The sequence below is a fragment of the Diaphorina citri genome, unplaced genomic scaffold (assembly GCF_000475195.1).
Source record: "Diaphorina citri unplaced genomic scaffold, Diaci psyllid genome assembly version 1.1 scaffold1921, whole genome shotgun sequence".
Lineage (NCBI taxonomy): Eukaryota > Metazoa > Arthropoda > Insecta > Hemiptera > Psyllidae > Diaphorina > Diaphorina citri.
The window spans coordinates 24,456-50,420 of NW_007379347.1; the positions used below are offsets into that span (position 1 = coordinate 24,456).

Genomic DNA, 25,965 nt, shown 5'->3' on the forward strand with positions numbered 1-25,965 from the left:
GGGTACACTGAAGCTTCTGCTACTCATTTTAACAAGACAGGATGAAGAAAATTGAGTTTACCCCATAATCCACAATGAAAGCGGAATTGCAAAAGGTATGAATAGAATAATAGAAAGGAAAAAAAACAACAACTGGCTAATCACTGAAGGACCTTGAAAGTGAAATAATAATGCTCTCACAAGCTGTCAAAGGTAACTTTTGAAATAGGGTCAGGGATACGGTTAGGTACACCCACACTTTCTAGGTAGATACAGTTTTTCACTCTGAGTCAAAAAACCATGAGATTTTCTTCATATTTTCCACATGAACACAAAATTCCTTTCTTCCACATTTATTTTACCTTTATAAAGTTTGATGTTGTGGTACCCACTGTTGTTCACTTCATCTTCGCTTATGTTCAATGTTCACAGATGAATTGAGATTAAATCCTTTATTATCTACCATATTCGGATGCACAGATTCACGAATACCTTTTATTTGCTATTTCTCATTCCAATTTTTTTTTCTTCTATTTTCTGTTCCCTTACACCCGTTCCTTTTCTTTTGTTACCAGAAAAATATTTACCAAGTCTGCAGTTTCTATAGTTTTGTTACAAAACTGCCATAATATTTACAGAAGTAAATTTTCATATAAAGATGTTTCTGAATTACACTTTCTAGGTAGATACAGTTTTTCACTCTGGGTCAAAAAACCATGAGATTTTCTTCACATTTTCCACATGAACACAAAATTCCTTTCTTCCACATTTATTTTACCTTTATAAAGTTTGATGTTGTGGTACCCCACTGTTGTTCACTTCATCTTCGCTTATGTTCAATGTTCACAGATGAATTGAGATTAAATCCTTTATTATCTACCATATTCGGATGCACAGATTCACGAATACCTTTTATTTGCTATTTCTCATTCCAATTTTTTTTTCTTCTATTTTCTGTTCCCTTACACCCGTTCCTTTTCTTTTGTTACCAGAAAAATATTTTACCAAGTCTGCAGTTTCTATAGTTTTGTTACAAAACTGCCATAATATTTACAGAAGTAAATTTTCATATAAAGATGTTTCTGAATGCATTCTTTGTGAAAGGGTTTGGCTAAATTTGTTTGACAAGGATGAGTCAGGGAATTGATATCTTAATCTTATTGTTCTAAAAATTTCAAAATCTTTCCTGATAAACTGAAGAATACACACACATGATTCAATTGAAATTGAATTGTTATGAAGGTTGCATAATAGAATCCTTTTTTGTTTGCTGTTTTATTATCAGTGGAATGAATCAAAATCAACGCACTGTACCAACATGGTTCATTTTATGATGTGCTACAAATATTTCTATGCTTATCTCAAAGCTATCTTATACTTGTCAAAATCTTTATAATTGCAATTTTATAAGTGCGTAAACATTATTTACCGATGTCTTGAAATATTTTGTGATGAAAGACTTGATCAGTATCGAAAATTCGATGGTATTTCTTCTTCTTCTTCTTCTTCTTTTTACGAGAATCTTGTCGTGAATGGCCACTACACAGAGACAAGAAAAGAAAAATGAGCTCGAGAACTTCTTCTTCTTCTTCTTCTTTTTACGAGAATCTTGTCGTGAATGGCCACTACACAGAGACAAGAAAAGAAAAATGAGCTCGAGAAAGAAAAACCCCCAGAAGGATATTATGAAGAGAAAGATAAGTAAAGTTAATAATAAAATTTCCTATCCCCTGTAACTGTTACCCCCTCTAATAAATCGCTAATATCTGTGGAATAAAAATGTGAAAAGCAAAAGTGGTTAGTCTATTTCAGTGGTTACCAACCTTGTTTTCGCCACACTCTCTTTCCAACAAACATTTTCGTTGCATCCTGGCAAACCAATATTTGCACTAACCCATTCCCCTAACCACGTAAATAGTGAAGGAGGCACTTCTATAGCAATGCTGTGATTGCCCCAAAAGTTGTGAAGAATCTCTCTGCTTTAGCTCAATGACCACATGTTTTTTTTTTATTATTATTAATTCAAAATGAACCCACGACTCCCTAGTTGGGAATCACTTGTCTATCCTGTCTTCTATGTCTCCCTCTCTTGTTTCCTCCCTCCCACGTCCCTTTTCATTTTTCTTTCACATATTATTACGCTCCCTCCTAACCCCCCCCAACCTCATTTTTCCGTTAGTTATTACTTTTTATTTTAGACCCCCCAGCGCAAGAGAAAATGCTGTCCGTGATGAAAAATTAACCATTATTTTCTGGTTTCAAAATACAGACGGCGAGTTTGAAATTCATCTACGTTGTTGTGGAAGTGGCGTTCTTTCTACTGGTTATTTTATCCTGATAATAGAATATACTTACTCGTATCCACCGCGTTTATACTACCAGCATAGGACTGGAAAGTCCCTTTACTCTCGCATTCTAAACAAGGTCTGATATACGCGGTTTGGTCAACTTAGTCTTGCGTTTTAACTATGTGCAAAAACTCTCAAATAATAAATTACATGAGGTAGCGTGCTTTTTACAAGATGTTTATCCTACACCAGTGATTTTCTTAAGTCCATACTTTCGTAGAACGAGACCCAGATGTCATGAATGGATGAATTTTCCAGAGTGTTCTTCAAATTTTAGGAGCTCTTCAAAACAGACATCTCACATTTATAATTGGAACGTAAATTCTAGTAACTTATCAACTTACATGACAAGAAATATAAGAGCTCGTTTTCATCTCCCAAAATAAACTTTTTTCAGTGCCGGACTTGTGGTGTGTATTGCATAGGAATTCGTGATTTCAACGGTAGGCCTATATTCTTCAAAGTGGAATTTGAGAAGAGCAAACAGCTGATTTTAATTTCAAAGCAGACAAATTATGTACAAGTATGACAGGGACTGATAAATAAAGCTTTGAAGAGTTTAAAGTTCTAAAAAAGTACGAGAACTTGTAATGATAGATAGGTATAGTCCGTATTTACGAGCATTTAGTAATTTATTTTAGTTCACTCTGTCAAATCCTGAAATCCAAACGCAGAGTAGTTTATTTTAGAATGTGAAAAGTTCTTGATAAAAAGCGCCAACGACCGACCGGCCCCCACTGGTTTTCTGAATTTATAACAAGCCCGATAATACTTCTGATGTTGAAAATGAAATTGATACTAATCAAAAGTTTTGAATTCATATCTCTCTTACTTTTAAACTCGCATCCACTGTGGGGATTGTATGTTTGTATTGTGTGACTCCTTGAAACTTCAACAAACACCCATACGTTTTGTAAAAGATAGATAGAGGTGTACATATTTTCCTTTCCGATTATCGTAAAAAACAGAACTAGTTCCCTTGAATTTTTCCTCTTTGAGCGTAATAGCTCGACCACATTAGCTGCCACGGGACTCTTTTAAATGGCTCGTATGTTTGTATTGTGTGACTCCTTGAAACTTCAACAAACACCCATGCGTTTTGTAAAAGATATATAGAGGTGTACATATTTTCCTTTCCGATTATTGTAAAAAACAGAACTAGTTCCCTTGAATTTTTCCTCTTTGAGCGTAATAGCTCGACCACATTAGCTGCCACGGGACTCTTTTAAATGGTTTTCTGAAAGAGGCTATTCACGACGAAAGGAAATTCTTTGAACCTTCTTAGATTTGTAGCAAATGGAAAATAATAGTTTTAGAGAAATCATCAAGTACAATCTAGAAATTTTCAGAAATCATCGAATTATATCAAGTACAATTGAGAAATTTTCAAGAAACTTCACAGGTATACTTGTAGGTATTATGATATTTGCAATGCTCTCCAATCAAAACAAAATCTACAATTGCATTATAAATATTGTAATGGAAAGGAAAAGTCCGACTGTATTTTAGTTTAGATTTTATCAAAAGAAACTTTATGCCCGTCAAGAACATGAATAAATAAAAACTACATTTTCCTGAAGCTCGAAATGTACTACCCGTCAGAGGTACATTTCATAATCATAGGAAAAAGAAACCAAATGCTAATCAGTTGTAAGAAGGTTAGCCTTTTCCTCAAATGTCACACCACTTTAATCGCTGATTACTTTAACCCTTCATACCTTGAACTGATAATTTCATAGCTGAAACCTATATCTCGATGATCAAATGACTTTACGGTACCTAAAGTAGGTATGTCATTTGGAATTCTTACCCATTTCATCTCATTACTTTATTAAACGCAAATCTGTGGGGGGTTAATAATAAATTTTCAAATTATATAATTTTCTTAATCTTCTTCTTTTCAATTTCACCCGAATCCCTCGTTGAATTAAAGAAACCATTTTCTTTAACCTCTTCCGGTCCTTCAGGGGCAAATATCTTGGAGGAAATCTGTGACCTGCAAGCCACTTAAAACTTGGCACTTCTCTTTTCGAAAATATTATGACGTCACGTCATTGTGACTATCGCTTAATGGTCATGCTTTGGGAACAGTGTTTCATCTGTAACTATTTTAGTGGTCGTGTATTTTATTCTTATTGTACCCAATATTACATCATTACTTTTGTCAAGTTTGAAGATCTTTATCACCAAACCACTTGGTACAAGATCTTGAACATTGTTGGTACAAGATAGGTATTGAATATAGTAGGAATCTAGGAGCTGTTGATTCTTGATCTTGAATATTCTAGGAACACCCAGAAAATTTGGGAATTCCAAACTTGGGGACTGAAGAAGATCTGTCTAAGAAAACTCAACGCTTTCCATTCACATTTTTAAATAGAATTTCCACAGCAATTTTTTATAAAAGTCGCTGAAAAAAATTCTAAACACTCAGGCCACTCGGCCTCAAACCCCTTGAGAAGTTCAACTTCAGGGATTCATTCCACGAAAGGTTCAAGTCCAAGTCAAGTCGTAAAATTTATCTAGGTATTCTAGGTGTAATAATTGGGGAACAATATTTGTGACAAGTATTTAAGTATGCTTAACACAATTAAAAATTCCTCCTTTTTCCCAATATCAATTATTATTGACTGAGTATTCTACTGAATTCTCTGTTTTACCTTTTTCTTTTTTACCATTTATTCCTCCTGAACTCCTGATCGCCTGATGATGGCACTCCATATCTCCCTCCTCCTTCTCATTCTCTTTCTCCTCCTCCTCCTCCTCCTCCTTCTCAATCCTTTTTCAGAATGTTTTCAAGTTCTCATCTATCTTATAATTTCACGTATATCTTGTTTTTCAATATGGAAGAATGATTTTTTCTCGTACCTACCCCTTTTGTACATGTCTTGTGTCACAATATATTCGCTTCTGGAATTTTGGAATAATGAGAAAATTTGAACACTGGTGTCTGATGAGCGTATTGATTTGTAGTCAGAGAGCTCGGGGTTCGAATGCCAGAAATAATAATTTCTGATTAGACTTTTGAATGGAAGGTAATCATCAAGTGAGATTAGTAAGGTATATTTTCTGATCCTAACCCTAAGAGCTCCAGAAATCATGATAAACTTTCTTTTTCACTTAACCCCCTAAAAATAATGCAATTAATGATCAATTAAAATATTTATTGGTTAGTAGCCATAAGGCTGGTTTGCTGATGCAGCACGCCATGTTTCTCCGTTCTTGGCCTTCCTTTTGAGATACATAGTATTATAGATTGTTATGTTCATGTTATCCATTATTTTTTGTTTGTTGTAGTCAAGTCGCCTTCAATAATTCCTTCAATAAAAAGACAATTACATATACGTAGGTATACTATTTTACCAAATTATAACAGTAGGGGTAAATATTTCTCAAAATGCGAAGTCAAAGTGTGAATTTCCTTTCTGGAACAGCCCCTCGAAAACGTCATGAGTCCCATTTTCAGACTGAAAGGGCGCAAGTGACTTATAAATAAGCTCCCAGTCTCCCAAGAGGAATAATATAAATTGAAAATTTTAAACACAAAATTAGTCTTTGCTTCTTTTTTTTTTCAGTCTTTTTATATTATTTTCCACAAAAGTCTTCTTGAGCTATCTCTCTTTCCCTCTCGTGTTCCTCTCTCTCTCGCCTCCTTTCCCCCTCCATATATTCCAGAATCTCTCTCTCTCTCTCTCTCTCTCTATTTCCCATCTCTTTTTCCTAATCCCATTAAATGCACATTAGCGGGCGGTGCAGTCGCTTTTCATTTAAATTTCAAAGTGCTTATGTGTGTAATGTGAAAGCAACTCATAGGATATTCTAGTATGTAAAATGAGAACTGACAGGGAACTTGCCAGACGGTCTAGTGGCAAAAAAAAAAAGTAGGTAGGCAGGTATATTAGACGTACCTACATAATAATTCATCATTTTTTGGACAAATTTACGGTACCAACTCAAATAAGTAAATTTACGGTACCAACTCAAATAAGTAAATTTACCGTACTAACTCAAAGAACTTGTGAATTTCAAGTAGGTCTAGAGAGTCCAAGGCAAAATAAACCATTATTTTGTAACAAAGCCTACACCACCAGGCAGTGAAAATTAGTGATTTAGTGGACATGTGTGTTCTATATTAACAAAATTACATTATAGCAGAAAGGAAAACTTTCGAACTATTCCGCTACCTTATTAAGATAAAGCTTACAAAGTCTTGTTGTTAACACTATTCGATTCAAAATTCTCTGGATTAAATTTTCCGCTGAATAGGTTTAACGTCGACAACATCCTTTTTGGAATAAATTTTGTTTTTGTTTGCCTGACTCTATTTTTAGCACTTTTGGCTTCGAACCCTTTCCTTCACTCCCACAACTCGAAAAATATTAAAATTTAAATTTTTCTTATGCCGCCTCAACTTTGGATTCATGTCAAAGAATGAAACATCACATTTTTAGCTTCATAGCGCGGCAGATGATGTTAATTTTCTTTATAAAAACTCTTTCTTGTTAAAGTTTTACGTAAACACTTTTACGTTGTTTTGTTAAAGTCCTCAACTTTGGAATCATGTCAAAGAATGAAACATCACATTTTTAGCTTTATAGCGCGGCAGATGATGTTAATTTTCTTTATAAAAACTCTTTCTTGTTAAAGTTTTACGTAAACACTTTTACGTTGTTTTGTTAAAGTTTTATTGCGCTTTTTTTAATTTTAATGCTAATGTCGAGTTTTGTGTCTTTTTCAGGTAATGGGCAGGAAAAGTGGTATGTGTGGGTAAAGTGGACCACAGGGCCTCCGGGGGTCGGACCAGGCCCAAAAGCTAATAAGAAACTCGAACATTTCCGACAACATCTTGTCTGGCCTGACAACAACAGAAATCAATTTTAATGCTAATGTCGAGTTTTGTGTCTTTTTCAGGTAATGGGCAGGAAAAGTGGTATGTGTGGTTAAAGTGGACCACAGAGCCTCCGAGGGTCGGACCAGGCCCAAAAGCTAAAAAGAAACTCGAACAATTCCGACAACATCTTGTCTGGCCTGACAACAACAGAAATGACAACATTTCTGGCAAATTTCATCTGACAAACCGTTCGAGAATCGAGATTTATTTTGAAGAAACAGACAGACAAACGAAATGCAAAATTTTCGAGGTATAACATAGAACTCACTTTATTTCTTCAAAGAAGACTTCTATAGTATTCTCACTGACTCTTTTCATAGGAAAGGCTAAGAGTTTAGAGAAATTCGCTCCAGAAGTCTAGAGTCCAGAGTCTTATTTTTCTCTTTATCCTATCTCATTTTCTCTTTATCTCTTATGAGATGAACAACGCTTGCCAGAAGAAATAAAAGTCATAGGTACGTCTTGGAAAAAATATACTTCCTTAATTCCTCTATTTCTAAAAAAAAAAAAAATAAAAAAAAAAATATTCACGACGAAAGGAAATTCTTTGAACCTTCTTAGATTTGTAGCAAATGGAAAATAATAGTTTTGAAGAAATCATCAAGTACAATCTAGAAATTTTCAGAAATCATCAAATTATATCAAGTACAAGTGAGAAATTTTCAAGAAACTTCGCAGGTATACTTGTAGGTATTATGATATTTGCAATGCTCTCCAATCAAAACAAAATCTACAATTGCATTATAAATATTGTAATGGAAAGACCTAAACACCGGTGAAACAATGTGCCTACATGGAATGAAAAAAGAGTTTAGGATTGAAAGAACTTTTTGCAGAAAGCAAATAAACGAATCCAAGGTAGATTCACAAAAGAATCCACCCACTCTGCCCACTCATACCACAACAGAGTCATTGTAGCAAAATGTACACAATAAAGGTGAGAAACAATTAGATAGAGAGAGAGAGAGAGAGAGAGAGAGAGAGAGAGAGAGAGAGAGAGAGAGAGAGAGAGAGAGAGAGAGAGAGATAGCTAAAGCCCTAAACACCGGTGAAACAATGTGCCTACATGGAATGAAAAAAAGAGTTTAGGATTGAAAGAACTTTTTGCAGAAAGCAAATAGACGAATCCAAGGTAGATTCACAAAAGAATCCACCCACTCTGCCCACTCATACCACAACAGAGTCATTGTAGCAAAATGTACACAATAAGAGGGAGAGAGAAAGAAAGAGAAAGAGTGGAGTACTTGAAAATAATAAAGTTGTGGCACATACAAAAAGTTGACTTTCAGTGGATGTACCAGTTTCACCACTCAACTGAAGAACAGCAGTGAGATTGTTTTGTTAAATCCTCAAACGATTGCCAAAAATTTCGCAAACTTTTCTCAAGGTCTAACGAAAGTTCATGTGAACAAAGACTACGTAGGTAGATTTTATGGTAAGCGTTATCGCGGATCTTCAGCCTTCAACCTCGAAAAAACAAATTGTTTAACAACTGTTACCGCAAAAGATAGAGGTCCGAAAGTTTTCTCTTAATTTTGTTTTCCAAATCGTGAAGAGAAAACTAAGAACATTGGAAATTAAAGTAATTCATTGGAGCAACATAAACCTTGTCCTCTTCAGTAGCATTTCCACCGTTTGTTTCTTCTTCCTCCTCCTTCTTCTTTCACCATCTCCTCCTCCTCTTCTTCTTTCACCATCTCCTCCTCTTCTTCTTCTTCTTCTCCTCCTCTTCTTCTTCTTCTTCTCCTTTTCTTCTTCTTCCTTCTTCTTCTCCTCCTCCTTTTCTTCTTCTTCTTCTCCTCCTTTTCTTCTCCTTCCTTCTTCTTCTCCTCCTTTTCTTCTTCTTCCTTCTTCTTCTTTTTCCTCCTCCTTTTCTTCTTCTTCTTCCTCCTCCTCTTCTTCTTCTTCTTCTTCTCCTCCTTTTCTTCTTCTTCTTCTTCTTCTCCTCCTTTTCTTCTTCTTCCTTCTTCTTCTTTTTCCTCCTCCTTTTCTTCTCCTTCCTTCTTCTTCTCCTCCTTTTCTTCTTCTTCCTTCTTCTTCTTTTTCCTCCTCCTTTTCTTCTTCTTCTTCTTCCTCCTCCTCCGAGTCCTCTTCTTCTTCTTTACTGAGTGCATCATTCCGAATTTCCGATCGAGTGAAATTGATCCGAGTGCACAAACTTTTTACTAACAATACATGTTTTTGATGACGTCGAGAAAAATATCAATCTCTTTTTCCACTATAAAAGTTACGACTTCGGTATCCACTTGTAAATAATTTAAAACGAGAAACTTAAATCGAGTTTATTGAGGAAATCTGTGAAATAAATTGATACTTCCGTTTTTTATTGACGCTGCAAATTTTTTAATTGGTGTTTTTACAGCTAACCAGTAATGGTGAATTTTTTTGCCCAGAAATCCCAGAGCTGCTGGAAATAAATCCAAGATATCAGACATTTTTAGCTGTTCCAATACGTTTTGCACATTTTACGCTGGTCATTAGGACAAAAAAATGTCCAATATTGTGGACACTGGGCCTTTGGAGGTAATTTTCCTTTTTTTTGGACAAAATTGCTGATTCCAGACGCCTTTTCCGAGCCCGGCTTGCTGAAGCCTCTCCTGACGGTGAGCACCTTGATGGAAAAACTTGTTAACTTTGACTGCTCGTGTGTTATGGGGGGAAATCAGGAAACATATGCATCGTCTATGTTTTATTAGATTCTGAATAGTAAGTATGTGGGTAAACACGTGAATACACGTTAGAGTGCCTATAGAAAAGCTATTACAGTTAACACTTTAAGGAAAGTACTCGTGATAGATAAATTTAATAGAAAAGATAATATGATAGAAAATACATTCATAATGGTGTAGATATAGACTTGTTTATAGGTACCTGCAACCAGGACAAATAATAATAACTCAAATGTATAAATTGTCATCCGTATCAATTATACCGATAGTCATAAGTAGGCTTGCCAAACGTCCCGAATTGGCCGGGACAGTCCCGAATTTCAGGGGGTGTCCCGGCGTCCCGTTCAGTTTTTCATTTTGGGGCGTTTTGTCCCGAATTTCCGTTTCTGTCCCAGAAAAAATTCGGGACGCGTTTTTTAACTTTAAAATTAGGTACCTACCTCTATAAATCAGAATTTGTTCTTAACTTGTTTAAATGTGTCATGCTTTCATCAGTTTGCTCTTCCACTTCTTTGCTAAACCTTTATAAACGAGAAAATGTTGTATTAAACAGCCTTAAACGAAAAAATGAGCTGGTCCCTTGAATTCTCGTTTATCCAGGTTCGACTGTATTTTGCTTATCTGTTTTTAATAATAGGTATGTTACCTATCACCTATCGTACCTATATACATATCGTACCTATGTGATTTCGCGATTATGCTCGCGGATTTGGCGATTATGTTCGCGGATTTCGCGATTATATTCGCGGATTTCGCGATTATTGCTGATTCCAGACGCCTTTTCCGAGCCCGGCTTGCTGAAGCCTCTCCTGACGGTGAGCACCTTGATGGAAAAACTTGTTAACTTTGACTGCTCGTGTGTTATGGGGGGAAATCAGGAAACATATGCATCGTCTATGTTTTATTAGATTCTGAATAGTAAGTATGTGGGTAAACACGTGAATACACGTTAGAGTGCCTATAGAAAAGCTATTACAGTTAACACTTTAAGGAAAGTACTCGTGATAGATAAATTTAATAGAAAAGATAGTATGATAGAAAATACATTCATAATGGTGTAGATATAGGTGACTTGTTTATAGGTACCTACAATCAGGACAAAAATAATATAAAAAAAAGCCCATTTTTTTACTTGATGTAGAAAGTAGGTAGAATATTGTAACGTTATACCTATATACTTGGGGACTTTCTATTTATTTATATACATTTTTCGCTAGGTATACGTTCTCTTACATTTATCTTTCGTTGCAATATTTCCAACAAAGATCAAACCCGAGTAGATGATGGTAATCAAGTAATCATAAACAATCAGGACATCTTCATTCAGAAATAAGATGAGCATAATTTGATCTAAATGACAGATAAAATAAAATATTAGATCAGTTATTAAAAAAATGAAGATATGAGATCAAAAATCGGTACATGAAAGCAACAAAGGGTAACTGTAGGTACATAGATATTTAATAAGATAATGGAAGGTAGAAGGTATGTTTCTAAACATGTTTAATATTAATAAAAAATATTAACTATGTATCAACAATGTAGATACTGGGTTTCAACCATTCTTACACGATCGAAATAACAATGAAGCTTTTGTAAGCCTTTCAAAATGGTTTTACAATTACTCTAATAAAATTAAAATAATGCGAAACAGCGAAACTAGACAATATGAAATCCAGAAGGCTTGTTACGTTAACCCTTTGTGTGTCTTCACTTCAATTTTCCCCTTTCGGTGCTTAACTTTTCCGTTCTGGATGTTCAAGATCAACATGTCTACTGATGATTTTGAATTAATTGATGTTGATGTAGAAAAGTTTGGCAGAGGTCTTTCGAAACCTTTCGAAATGGATTTGAGATCCCACCTACCTTCTTCTCAAACTGTGCCTACGTCAGATGGAAAGAATTTAGGTATATGAGTAGAATCCTATACAACGGCTTTAAAGCCAAAATTTTAGGTGAGATGAATAAAAGTTTGACAATATTTCTCGAGACGCTGGCCAGAAAATGTTCATTATTGTTCCAGCAGAATATAAAGGGTTAATATGACTGTCTAAATAGATTTACAACAGTTTACAACGGGCTTGTTACGTTAACCCTTTGTGTGTCTTCACTTCAATTCTCTCCCTCTTTCGTTGCTTGACTTCTCCGTTCTGGAAGTTCAAGATCAACATGTCTACTGATGATTTTGAATTAATTGATGTTGATGTAGAAAAGTTTGACAGAGGTCTTTCGAAATGGATTTGAGATCCCACATTCCTTCTTCTCAAACTGTGCCTACGTCAGATGGAAAGAATTTAGGTATATGAGTAGAATCCTATACAAAGGCTTTAAAGCCAAAATTTTAGGTGAGCTGAATAAAAGTTTGACAATATTTCTCGAGATAACGATCGGTTGCCCTTTGTACATTTGGTGGTTTATGGACGCTGGCCAGAAAATGTTCATTATTGTTCCAGCAGAATATAAAGGGTTAATATGACTGTCTAAATAGATTTACAACAGTTTACAACAAATTATTTCAACCCTAATCAACGATTTAGTAACCACCCCTCTTTGAAGTCCTTTATAAAATAATAATAAATAGACATTTAGGGAGGAGAAATCTCGAATTCTTAATAAAAAACAAATAGTAGGGTCTATTTACAACAATAGTTCTGAAAAGGGGGTTGGACAAAATAAAAATGTGTGTTATGAGGTTAGAGCCTTTGAGTTTGAGGATCACTCGAAAAAATCAACCCCTATTTAACAAATCATTCTGATTTTAGATTTTGAGCTGAGAACGAGTGCTGTGTGGTGGTTAAGTAATAAATTTGTGTCTATAATTGACCTTTGACATCAAAGTTCAACCCCTAGTTAACAAATCATTCTGATTTTGGATTTTGAGCTGAGAACGAGTGCTGTGTGGTGGTTAAGTAATAAATTTGTGTCTATAATTGACCTTTGACATCAAAGTGTAGCACCTGGGATTTTTTGTGATTTTATTTTATTTTTTATTTTAAAATAAATATTGTACTTTTACAGGCAAAAGGAATAAATTTAGACGTGTTGATTAAAAAAATCTTTACTTAATATCTAAACACATAATCTGAAAACTTAATCAATTCTGACAAATTAATTGCTTCAAAAAAGACAGTAATTATATAACCAACAATCTATCACTTTTTCATAAACTTCCTGTTCAAAATAAATGAAGCATTAAACTATAATGACAGTCTCAATACTTCTATAAAATTACAAAATAAACATTTTTGATTTTTTTTTTTTTTTTTTTTTTTTTTTTTTTTTTTTCAAAAACCCCAAAAAATGTCTCTTCAGCAAATGCATTCGCACAAGCGGTATCAAAACTACAAGAATAACAATGATTACAAATACAATAGCTCACCTAGTTCTACAAGTCATTTAGGTAAGTATCTTCTATTTATATTATTTTATTGATAAAGAGTAAGACATAATAGTTACTAGCATTTTGGAACTTTCAAAATTTCTGAAAATTTCTCCTTCCACTATTTCATCTCATCTTCTTTTTCCACCTTTCTACTACCTTACTACCGGTATCCACTCATAAAACTGTTACTACGCTTTGGACATCATCAATATTCTTTACAAGAAAACTTCATCAAAACGAATTCGTCTACTATAAATCTACTATCAGACGGAATACTAGAAATTCATGTGTGTGTAACATCGTGTTCCTGCGAGTTGACCTATTTTTTGAAAAGATTAATAGCTTACATTCCCCCGATGCTAAAATCGGAAACACTACACACGAGTATCGGACCGATGGTCAGGAATACATTAAAAGTCAGTAAAAAAGTAAGCTTACCGTCAGGGTAAATCAAGTTTTTTATTTCCATTTGAAAAATAAATTGTAAGCATGTTATCATTTACTTTTTTTCTCTCCATTTTGCGGAAAATGTGCCGGGGTAATAAAAGATTTAAGCAATAAAAAATTTATAGACCCTCCCCCCCCCACTTCATCCTTGACTTCTACTCCATTAAGTCGTCATAAAGTTGAATGGAAAATGTCGATAAATTACACAAGTAATGAATGCACTCCGAAGATATCCACTTTTAAAACAGAACCACCGTATAGTGCTTGGTATAGGTACCTACTCTTCATTTCTACAGTGTTGGTTCTTCATTTATCTACAGTGTTAAAACTTCCATTTTTTGGTGGATGTGCCAGTTTGCCAGGTAGTGAAATAACTTGGAGCCCCCCAGCTTGAGACATGGAGAAATGTATGCCCAATGGACAACAGGAAGTTTTAAATTGAGAAATAAATTAAAGAATACCTACCTATTAAAGGTCCTAATTATACCATCTACACGTAATTTGTACATAGAAGAAATTTAGAGAGAGAGAGACAGACAGAGAGAGAGAGAGAGAGAAGGATGGTTAGAAAAAGAGGATAAAGTTAAAGAGTCAAGTTAGTCTAAAGCTGTTTTGAACTTAAGAAAGTGAGAAAACTTCCATTTTTTGGTGGATGTGCCAGTTTGCCAGGTAGTGAAATAACTTGGAGCCCCTATTAAAGGTCCTCATAGAAGAAATTTAGAGAGAGAGAGAAAGAGAGAGAGAGAAGGATGGTTAGAAAAAGAGGATAAAGTTAAAGAGTCAAGTTAGTCTAAAGCTGTTTTGAACTTAAGAAAGTGAGAAATATTGTCGAGTCTCTTAGCTCGATGTCATTTATGATTTTCGGAAGTCTGTACATAAACATTAAACATTTTGTCGTAAAAGCAGACGTTGAAAGCTTTTGCGATAAACAGTTCTCTAATGCGTTGTAAAAAAACATGCGGGGGCCACGTCAGCATAAAAGTTTTGACAAAAAATGTTTTATTATGCACAATCACGAAGAGTTTTTTGTGTCTGCCGTTGTTAGATTTATGTTGCGAGGCAAATGGTTTTGTAAAGACCAGACTGTTGGAACTTTAACAACGCTTTGTTGAAATATGATGAACTGTTAGACGAAACTATAATCTACAGCAGGGGTTTCCAACTTATATGTGTATGCGGGCCACATTTGTACATAGAGGAGCATTGAAGGAACCCCCCCCCCCCCCCCCCCCACTTTTCATATTTGGAAGCTTTTGCGATAAACAGTTCTCTAATGCGTTGTAAAAAAACATGCGGGGGCCACGTCAGCATAAAAGTTTTGACAAAAAATGTTTTATTATGCACAATCACGAAGAGTTTTTTGTGTCTGCCAGCATTAAAGAGGGTCAGTTTCCAGGTAAGTTTGTACAAATCCCAAAAAGCTTCGCGGGTCACGAAAATGGTCTAGCGGGCCACATGTGGTTCGCGGGCCGCTAGTTGGAAACCCTTTTTTTCGATTGTAGTCTAAAATGATAATAGCCTAAAGTAGGTTAAAAGGAGCTGTTATTATTATTTATTTATTTTTTAACTTATGCCTCCAACGAGAGAAAACTGATAGGTAGGTACATGAAAATATACGTGCATGAAGCACTTACATAGGTAGGTACTTATAATAGAATCTACGCGTGAAAAACAATGTAAATCGAGCAAACAGCATTACGCTTGTTGTTGTAACGAACAAAATACCTTTCCATTATTAAAAGGCAAAATATTTATTTTCATTTAAATGCCTCCTATTTTACACTGTACTAGACATGCTTCAGCGGGCAGACGTAAGCTTGAAGTGTAATAATACCAAAGTAGTTTGCTACGGAAAAAGTAACAGTAAAAAATTACAACTGTAAGTACGGAAAATAAAAGTAGATGAACTTGGCAAAAGAGGAAAACTAAACAAGAAAGAAAGATGAGAAGGAAAAAAAATATAAAGATGTTTTTAAAAAGAAGATGTAATCTTGACAAATTATGGCTGACTGTTTGAAACAATATCATGGGGTAACAGTTCATTTAAATGCCTCCTATTTTACACTGTACTAGACATGCTTCAGCGGGCGACGTAAGCTTGAAGTGTAATAATACCAAAGTAGTTTGCTACGGAAAAAGTAACAGTAAAAAATTACAACTGTAAGTGCGGAAAATAAAAGTAGATGAACTTGGCAAAAGAGGAAAACTAAACAAGAAGAAAGATGAGAAGGAAAAAAAAATATAAAGATGTTTTTAAAAAGAAGATGTAATCTTGACAAATTATGGCTGACTGTTTGAAACAATATCATGGGGTAACAGTACAGGGTATTTTCTCAGCTTTTGACACCACATGCGGGTCAAAAGTCAAAATCAACATAAAATACTTTTTCGTAAAGGGGTTTTTTTCTGAAAATAGAATGAAAATTTTGCTGATGTGTGGGTTCTTTGGCCTCAAGATAAGACGAAGCTGGGAAGCTCCATTTTTCTTTTTTTCCATCTCATGTCTGGTTGTCAAAGATGGAGTAGAATAAGGAATTTACTTACCTATCTATATTTTACTTACTACACTTGCTCGAAGGGAAAATAATAGTAAAAGAAGGGAAATAATAGTAAAAGAACTTAACATGAGAAACAAGTGAGAAATGAGAAATAACTAAGTACCTAGGCTCAGAAAAAGAAAAAAAAAATCGAAATTTTTTATTGAAAACTTAAAAAGTTCCAATCTTGTGAACACTATTCTTTAGTTTTTCAAATGTCCTCGCTAAAAGTAATATTTATCCTACATATTTAGATAATGCTATTTTATAATTTTATATCACCAAAATATATCCAGAGTCACTCTAGGACCCTATATTCCCAGAGTAAAGCAAGATAAATACTAATAATATCCCTAGACAGAAGAGTGAGGGCAGGAAAAGATTACTAAATATACTTCAAGATTGTTCCTTGAGATTAATGTAAGGAAAAAAAAAACTTGAACCTAGTCTCTGTTTTTCTGTTTCCTTGGAAAACAAAAAATGCTGAAAGATAGGTTGGAATAGCAGTATGTATTGTCAAATTCTCAAACAATGTTGAGGGTTAAGGATAAAATTTCATACTTCGACTGGGATTGAACCTACGCTCTCCTGACTACCAGGGCGACTGTCTTGATTACTACACCAACCCATATTACCTGTAACTATATTCCTGGAGCGTCTGGCTCTGGCTGGGAGACCTTAAATGGGAAGCAGACCAGTGTCTTACTATGGGAATATAAATAGGGATCACAGCAGCCAAAGTCCAAACCCTAACCAGCTTGGTTAGCTGGAGGTGACAAGGGCTTTATCATGCCTCAAAGGAAAAGCACAGGTTCTCATGATGGTTGACTGCGGTTCGGGACAGGCCGCTGTAACTATATTCCTGGAGCGTCTGATGGCTCTGACTGGGAGACCTTAAATGGGAAGCAGACCAGTGTCTTACTATGGGAATATGAATAGGGATCACAGCCGCCAAAGTCCAAACCCTAACCAGCCTGGTTAGCTGGAGGTGACAAGGGCTTTATCATGCCTCAAAGGAAAAGCACAGGTTCTCATGATGGTTGACTGCGGTTCGGGACAGGCCAAGTAATCTTGGCTAGAGACCATCAACCCCCCTCGATGCAGCTATACCGCTACAACAACAACAACGCAGGAAAAACTATTCCTGGAAATGACAAGCTCTAGAATGGTACATAATCTCAAGTTGTAAATTCACGTTTTATCTAGGCACTATTACCTAAGTATATTACGGCGACTTTTTTACGTAGACAAATGAGGCATTTTGTTCCTTACACTGAGATATCCTCTGTCTTTTATCTTACTTGAAACTCAAAGGTCAAAGTTCACATGCTGTCGATGCAAGCATACCTAGAGACTAGAGAAGACAAATGGCAGTGCTTGAGAAAAGACGTAGAAAAAAAAAGAGGAAAAAATTGCGAATGTCTGAGAAAGTCTTGTTGAATTTGGTTCAACAAGGGCCGAAGTCATAGACATGAGAGAAGCTCTAGTAATGTGATATTTGGTACCTACCTAAAGGTTATGGTAATGTATGAAGGTAAAGGATTATTGTGTTCATAATAGTGGATGTGCAAAAATCCCCTTTTTCCCCTTTTTTCTCGCTGTTATTTTAATACTGCAAGTCAAAATTAGATATCCAATCTTCTTCTTCTTCTTCTTCTTCTTCTTCTTCTTCTTCTTCTTCTTCTTCTTCTTCTTCTTCTTCTGAATACTGAAGAAAAATTCTTATCCAAATTGGATGTTATTGTTTTCACTGAAACACAACTGAATACTGAAGAAGCTGAGCTGTATAATTTTAAAAACTTTAATCAAGTCTCCTATTGTAAAAGTTCAAAGAAAGGTGGAGGTATTATTGTTTATATTCGAAAAGAATTTCTTATAGAAGAGATGATTTATCAGTTTGAAGATGCTGAAAATATTAATTTGAAACTAACCAATGTGAATTCTAAGCAAGAGTTAAAGTTGATAGCGATCTACCGCTCTCCTAATCCTTTTTACGTAGGAATGGACATTTTCTTAATAATAATAATAATAATAATATTTTCCCAATGGCAACTCCTCCATTGTCTTCTCATTACCTTGTTGAAAAATGGATTTTAAATTCACTTCTCATGAGAGCCCTCGGTCATCATAAGGAGTTAAAATTAATTTTCACTCTCCTCTTTCCTTTTTATTTTTTAATCTCGCTATCAATTTTCATTATTTGTTGTTTTTCTCCTCTCCTTCTCTTTCTTCTCTATTCTTTACGTTCCATTACCATCATGTTAGTGTAGAAAACTGAAGCAAGAGTACCTAGTAAAATAATGCCTATGAAGACATCATGATGCTAACATGTGAAGACTTGATGTTATAACAGTACATATTGACGAGTATATTAAAGTGTCTTTCCTTTATCTTTTTTAATCCCGCTATCAATTTTCATTATTTGTTGTTTTTCTCCTCTCCTTCTCTTTCTTCTCTATTCTTTTCCATTACCATCATGTTTGTGTAGAAAACTGAAGCAAGAGTAGTAAAATAATGCCTATGAAGACATCATGATGCTAACATGTGAAGACTTGATGTTATAACAGTACATATTGACGAGTATATTAAAGTATAATATAGCTGTATTAAAGACAATGTATCTAGAATTTCCGGAAGGATTTTCAGCTTTTATCCATTATGTCGTATAGGTACAATGGATAGTTTCTGTATTCATTCACTCTTGAGATTACCACTCAGCTTATAAGTACCTACTACCTAACTACATGTTATATTAGGTATTAATTTTTCCTATCCTAGATGCATTATGTTATAGAGATAGTAGCGCTCTTTGTTGTAGCTATTGAATAATTTAATAGAAAATAAAATCTGTATTCATACACTCTTGAGATTACCACTCAGCTTATAAGTACCTACTACATGTTATTAATTTTTCCTATCCTAGATGCATTATGTTATAGAGATAGTAGCGCTCTTTGTTGTAGCTATTGAATAATTTAATAGAAAATAAATAATAAGTATTATTATAATATTTTCGATTACAGAGAAAATGATTTATATGTACAGTCGGTGAATTTTGATTATTTCTGGAACCTTGAACTTGAGTTATCCCGAAATTCTTCCGTCCAAATTCTGAGGTGATATAACATCAGTTCGTGATATAAAACGTACTGGAAGAAAATACAAAATGTTTGAAGGATAGCCAAGTGTTAGGTGCAAGCATGAAATAAATTACAACAGATACAAGAGGAGACAAATAAATTGGAAAACGAAGAAATGGAAAGAGAATACCCAGAAAGAAGAGAGTCCGTTGATTTGAGATTGAGTTTTATCCCATTTTCCTTTACTCGTATTTTGTTCTCCATTCTCCTATTACAGAACAGTTTGTCTGTTTTACATTTTACTTTCCCCAGTGGCCTATAAACAGATTCTGTAAAGCCCATAACCCATAATGTATTGATTCGTATACCATTAACGCTCTTCTCCCAACTCTATCCTAAAGGTCGAACTTCGTTTTTAATGTACTTTTCCGTCGGAAATACACCCGCAAACCCAAGTATAACTCATATATCACAAACTGCATATTGATTAGGGTAATGGATTTATGTGTAGCTTTCGCTGGTAATTATTTATGGTTTGCTTATTATAAATTGTTTCATTGAGCAAAAACTTGGATTTTACGATTCCAAGTTTTTATTTTCCACATATTTAGAAGAGAGTCCGTTGATTTGAGATTGAGTTTTATCCCATTTTCCTTTACTCGTATTTTGTTCTCCATTCTCCTATTACAGAACAGTTTGTCTGTTTTACATTCTACTTTCCCCAGTGGCCTATAAACAGATTCTGTAAAGCCCATAACCCATAATGTATTGATTCGTATCCCATCAACGCTCTTCTCCCAACTCTATCCTAAAGGTCGAACTTCGTTTTTAATGTACTTTTCCGTCGGAAATACACCCGCAAACCCAAGTACAACTCATATATCACAAACTGCATATTGATTAGGGTAATGGATTTATGTGTAGCTTTCGCTGGTACCTAATTATTTATGGTTTGCTTATTATAAATTGTTTCATTGAGCAAAAACTTGGATTTTACGATTCCAAGTTTTTATTTTCCACATATTTTACGAGTCATACTCGTATAGCAAAATGGAAAGCAAACTTTAGAAATAAATATCATAAACCTTTAAATTTCATCCATTTTTCATTTGCATAAAGTTAGAGTACCTATGCATTGTGGAATTTTAAGTTGAGGTGATGTCCTCTCCTTGATTTTTTTGCATGAGGTAGGCGGATATGCTTGGTGCATGTCAAACACTTATCCATGTGTTACCAAACATGTCATGAATATTTTAAAAGAATCATATTGTACAGTATTATAGAAATGCATTGTGGAATTTTAAGTTGAGGTGATGTCCTCTCCTTGATTTTTTTTGCATGAGGTAGGTGGTTATGCTTGGTGCATGTCAAACACTTATCCATGTGTTACCAAACATGTCATGAATATTTTAAAAGAATCATATTGTACAGTATTATAGATTATAGTCATCTGTACATTAGAGAGAGGGTAATGTAGGTACTATAGGAAAATATGGGTAAATTTTAATTTCAGACAGATAGGTATCCTCTATGAGCCTATCTCATTGTTCGAGTGTCGTAAATAACCAGCAAAAGTTCCTAGGAAATCAGACTTAACCTTTTGCGGACAGATTCATGTGTCACATGAAATCATGGTTCCGCCATTATGGTAGGAGAAATATAACTTAAATCTGGCGACGCAAAAGTTCCTAGGAAATCAGACTTAATTTATTCCGAACAGAAAAAAAAAGACAATCTTTACAAAGCTGTTCAATCTTCCACCCACCGCACTGTAACGAAATTTTCCCAGAACAAAAACCCAACATAAACAAACATAAGTACGAAAAGAAAAGGCGCAATCATTCTAGCTGAACATTTTGCCGAACAGAAAAAAAGACAATCTTTACAAAGCTGTTCAATCTTCCACCCACCGCACAGTAACGAAATTTTCCCAGAACAAAAACCCAACATAAACAAACATAAGTACGAAAAGAAAAGGCGCAATCATTCTAGCTGAACATTTTGCATAGATTGTCCTCCTAACTCGGAATAATAGATAAGATTAAAATATATTAAATTAAATGAACTCCATCAAGATTACAGCGTAAACTCTACAAGTTTAGGATCTTTCTTGTTATCATCATCCTTTTCTTTTTACTGTTTTGTTTTACTACTATTCTTGCCTTCCTTTAATTGTCCTCCTAACTCGGAATAATAGATAAGATTAAAATATATTAAATTAAATGAACTCCATCAAGATTACAACGTAAACTCTACAAGTTTAGGATCTTTCTTGTTATCATCATCCTTTTCTTTTTACTGTTTTGTTTTACTACTATTCTTGCCTTCCTTTCCATTATCTTTCTCACCCCTTTAACTCTGCTCTTAGGAATTTTATGCTTTCTATAAAATCACTGCTAAAGAGAAGATGTATTTATAGAACGTTTCCCGCACACCTTTTTTCCGCCAATCTACTAAATCAGTATAAACCCAAGTAAACGCAGGATTTTTTATTGCATTGAAAACGAGTTTTATTCTTCTCGAAATCGGAAAGAATGAATAAACAAACATATAAAGATAAATAAGTAAACAAGAGATAAGTAAATAGACTTTCTTCAAGAGAAAAAAAAGCTATAAGCACTCTCTCTTTCATAAAAGTGTTAACACTGTTACTTCGTTTTTTTCCTCTTTTACACCCAAAATAATATAATGAGCAAAATGGGTGTGAAAACATAGTATTCTCATGTGTCACTTGAAGTTGTAACTTGTGTGGTTTTCGATAGAGTTCGAAGTTTCATGCCTATGAAAACTGTGGTAATTTATTATGAGCCTTTATGTCCCTTGGGTGGTGAAGCTAAGGGTAGATAAGTGGCGGACAGTTATACACCCTGGGTATTTTGAGGGAATCTGAAATTTTCAATACCGAATTATCTGTAGCAAAACGAACCAAAATTGAAGGTAAGACAATATTGAACTCACAAGGCTGAGTGCAGCAACCCTGAATTCGATGAGCCTTTATGTCCCTTGGGTGGTGAAGCTAAGGGTAGATAAGTGGCGGACAGTTATACACCCTGGCTATTTTGAGGGAATCTGAAATTTTTAATACCGAATTATCTGTAGCAAAACGAACCAAAATTGAAGGTAAGACAATATTGAACTCACAAGGCTGAGTGCAGCAACCCTGAATTCAAGCATGTATACGTATTACGTAAAGGAATTTGTCTCTGCCGGGAATCGAAGGTGGAACCCCCGACAAGCCTCATGTGATAGCAACCTTTCCTCCACTGTGTTATGGAAGTTGCTGAATTTATCATCTTTAATATTATCAAATAATATTATATGACACTGCTACTCCATATTTGTATTAATTAGTCCCTTCAACTTTTGTAAAACCCTATTGCGAAACTTTTTTCTATAATCAAGGTTTAAAAGTTTCCTTTTGGTTTCTGGAAACATGGTATTCCCAAAATAGAAGAAAAGTTTTGTTTGCTTTTTCTTGTGCTTTTAGTTTTAAGTTGTTATAGAATTTAAACTTCCCGAATTTTATTATAAAATGTAACCCCCCCCTCTTGTTAACCCGTGATGGTCAGAAAAAGCCGATTGAAGATTCTCATTATTTTTCTTATAAATGACCAAGAGGACTTTGGGGTTTGAAGAGGTTGAAATAATGAAAAGTTGTATCGAAGAAACCTTACCTCTAATTCAGACGATTATGGTTGAAGGTCAGAAAGTTTTCCGAAGGTAAAAAAATCGAAACTGTGGTGGAAATTTTGTACAAGAGAGAAAATTATTTTGTCGTCTACTTCCCGTTACTGCAGTATTTAACTTGTGTTTAGATAAAGTATAAAGAACTTAGAAGACGTAGAAGAAGGTATTATTGACCCTTATGGGTTACCTATAAATAAATCCTAAATAATTGACCATAAATACAATACCCCCCTCTTGTTAACCCGTGATGGTCAGAGAGAGCCGATTGAAGATTCTCATTATTTTTCTTATAAATGACCAAGAGGACTTTGGGGTTTGAAGAGGTTGAAATAATGAAAAGTTGTATCGAAGAAACCTTACCTCTAATTCAGACGATTATGGTTGAAGGTCAGAAAGTTTTCCGAAGGTAAAAAAATCGAAACTGTGGTGGAAATTTTGTACAAGAGAGAAAATTATTTTGTCGTCTACTTCCCGTTACTGCAGTATTTAACTTGTGTTTAGATAAAGTAAAAAGAACTTAGAAGACGTAGAAGAAGGTATTATTGACCCTTATGGGTTACCTATAAATAAATCCTAAATAATTGACCATAAATACAATAGGTACCAAGAAAGTTACTAAAGAAATACCGCTAACCTTGTTAGTAGTTGTTCCCTATTTTTAGCCCTTGTGGTATAAGAAAATTTTACATTCGAAACTGTGGTGGAAATTTTGTACAAGAGAGAAAATTATTTTGTCGTCTGCTTCCCGTCACTGCAGTATTTAACTTGTGTTTAGATAAAGTAAAAAGAACTTAGAAGACGTAGAAGAAGGTATTATTGACCCTTATGGGTTACCTATAAATAAATCCTAAATAATTGACCATAAATACAATAGGTACCAAGAAAGTTACTAAAGAAATACCGCTAACCTTGTTAGTAGTTGTTCCCTATTTTTAGCCCTTGTGGTATAAGAAAATTTTACATGAAAAGTGCAAATTGTGAAATACAAAATATCTTTTTGTGAAACAGATTGCAATATTAAACAAAAAGTTCAAAATTCGAAAATTATTGACATGTTTCACAAAGGGTCGTTTTAGAGAAATGCTCGTAAATGGGCAAAAAAATTCACCATTACTGGTTAGCTGTAAAAACACCAATTAAAAAATTAGGTATTAAACAGACTGCAATATTAAACAAAAAGTTCAAAATTCGAAAATTATTGACATGTTTCACAAATCACAAAGGGTCGTTTTAGAGAAATGCTCGTAAATGGGCAAAAAAATTCACCATTACTGGTTAGCTGTAAAAACACCAATTAAAAAATTTGCAGCGTCAATAAAAAACGGAAGTATCAATTTCACAGATTTCCTCAATAAACTCGATTTAAGTTTCTCGTTTTAAAGTATTTACAAGTGGATACCGAAGTCGTAACTTTTATAGTGGGAAAAGAGATTGATATTTTTCTCGACGTCATCAAAAACATGTATTGTTAGTAAAAAGTTTGTGCACTCGGATCAATTTCACTCGATCGGGAGTCTAATAAATAGAAAACTAAAGGAAGAAACAAAAGTAATATCTGATTGCTTTTGCCAACCAGGTAATGGCTTTCTTGATCGATATTTTTCTGAAAACTACTTTCGCTTATTCAGAACTCCCGTTGGCCATTTATTCCTCATTATGCCTATTCAGGTACTTCTTGAAAATTGAACTCCTTGCGTTTATTCGCACTTACTGATATCGATTGTCTTCATTTGTTGCAGATATTTCCCCACCAACACACCATGAGAATACAACCAAGAGGAAACACCATACAACAAGTAATGAAGAGTTCATTTCTGATACAAGGCAACAAGAACCCACTCCAAAGAGTTCCAAACATGATAGGGATCGTGACAGTGACAGTGGTAGCGAGTACAGTGGCAGTTGTAAACGTATCCGAACGGCTTTCACTTCCACCCAACTGTTGGAATCATACAACAAGTAATGAAGAGCTCATTTCTGATACAAGGCAACAAGAACCCACTCCAAAGAGTGCCAAACACGATAGGGATCGTGACAGTGACAGTGGTAGCGAGTACAGTGGCAGTTGTAAACGTATCCGAACGGCATTCACTTCCACCCAACTGTTGGAATTAGAACGGGAGTTCTCCAACAGCATGTACCTGTCAAGACTGAGACGGATTGAGATAGCAACCTGTTTGAAACTGTCCGAGAAACAGGTGAAAATCTGGTTCCAAAACAGACGAGTCAAATACAAGAAGGAGGAAACAGGTGGTTCGCCTGGGCCACATGTTTATCAGATGGGTGCTAGTCATGTTTGTAATGGATCGGCAGACAACTGTTGCTGTTTGAGATTGTGCAAAAAACGCGATTCAGAGGGTGAAATGGACATTAAAAAAGAATGAGGAATACTAATAGTTTTTCCTGTAACTGCTGTTTGAGATTGTGCAAAAGACGCGATTCAGAGGGTGAAATGGACATTAAAAAAGAATGAGGAATACTAATAGTTTTTCCTGTAAATATTTGTGTAGTAATATGTGCAGTCCTTTATACATATTCTTAACCAAACAGGTACCTACCTGTAGTAAATAGATCGCGGTTTAATGTGGCTACATTTTGGTGTAGCCTTGGGGTGCGACACCTGTGTTGATTTTTCTCAATAAAGAAGAAGAAGAAGAAGAGGACTCGGAGGAGGAGGAAGAAGAAGAGGAAGGAAAAAGAAGGAGAAGAGATGGAGGAGGAGGAGAAGAAGAAAAAGAAGAAGGAAGAAGAAGAAGAAAAGGAGGAGGAGGAGAAGAAGAAGGAAGAAGAAGAAAAGGAGGAGAAGAAGAAGAAAAGGAGGAGGAGAAGAAGAAGAAGAAGAAGGAAGAGGAAGAAAAGGAGGAGGAGAAGAAGAAGGAAGAAGAAGAAGAATAGAAGAAGAAGAAGAAGAAGAGGAGGAGGAGATGGTGAAAGGAGAAGGAGGA

The 25,965-nt window shown here is 34.8% G+C and overlaps 2 protein-coding genes across 2 annotated transcripts in view; one reads left to right on the forward strand and one right to left on the reverse strand.

The window, feature by feature from the left end:
* Window positions 1-24,750, reverse strand: part of LOC103517663 (palmitoyltransferase ZDHHC18-like) — a 49,072-nt gene extending 24,322 nt beyond the window's left edge. Inside the window, exon 1 of the mRNA XM_017447537.2 lies at window positions 24,732-24,750. Coding sequence (XP_017303026.1) covers window positions 24,732-24,750 — 19 coding nt within the window. The remainder of the gene's footprint in view (window positions 1-24,731) is intronic.
* Window positions 24,751-24,780: 30 nt separating this feature from the next.
* Window positions 24,781-25,404, forward strand: LOC103517664 (GS homeobox 1-like). The gene has a single exon (XM_008482709.1). The coding sequence runs from the start codon at window positions 24,781-24,783 to the stop codon at window positions 25,402-25,404; it is 624 nt and encodes a 207-aa protein (XP_008480931.1).
* The last annotated feature ends 561 nt before the right edge of the window (window positions 25,405-25,965 follow it).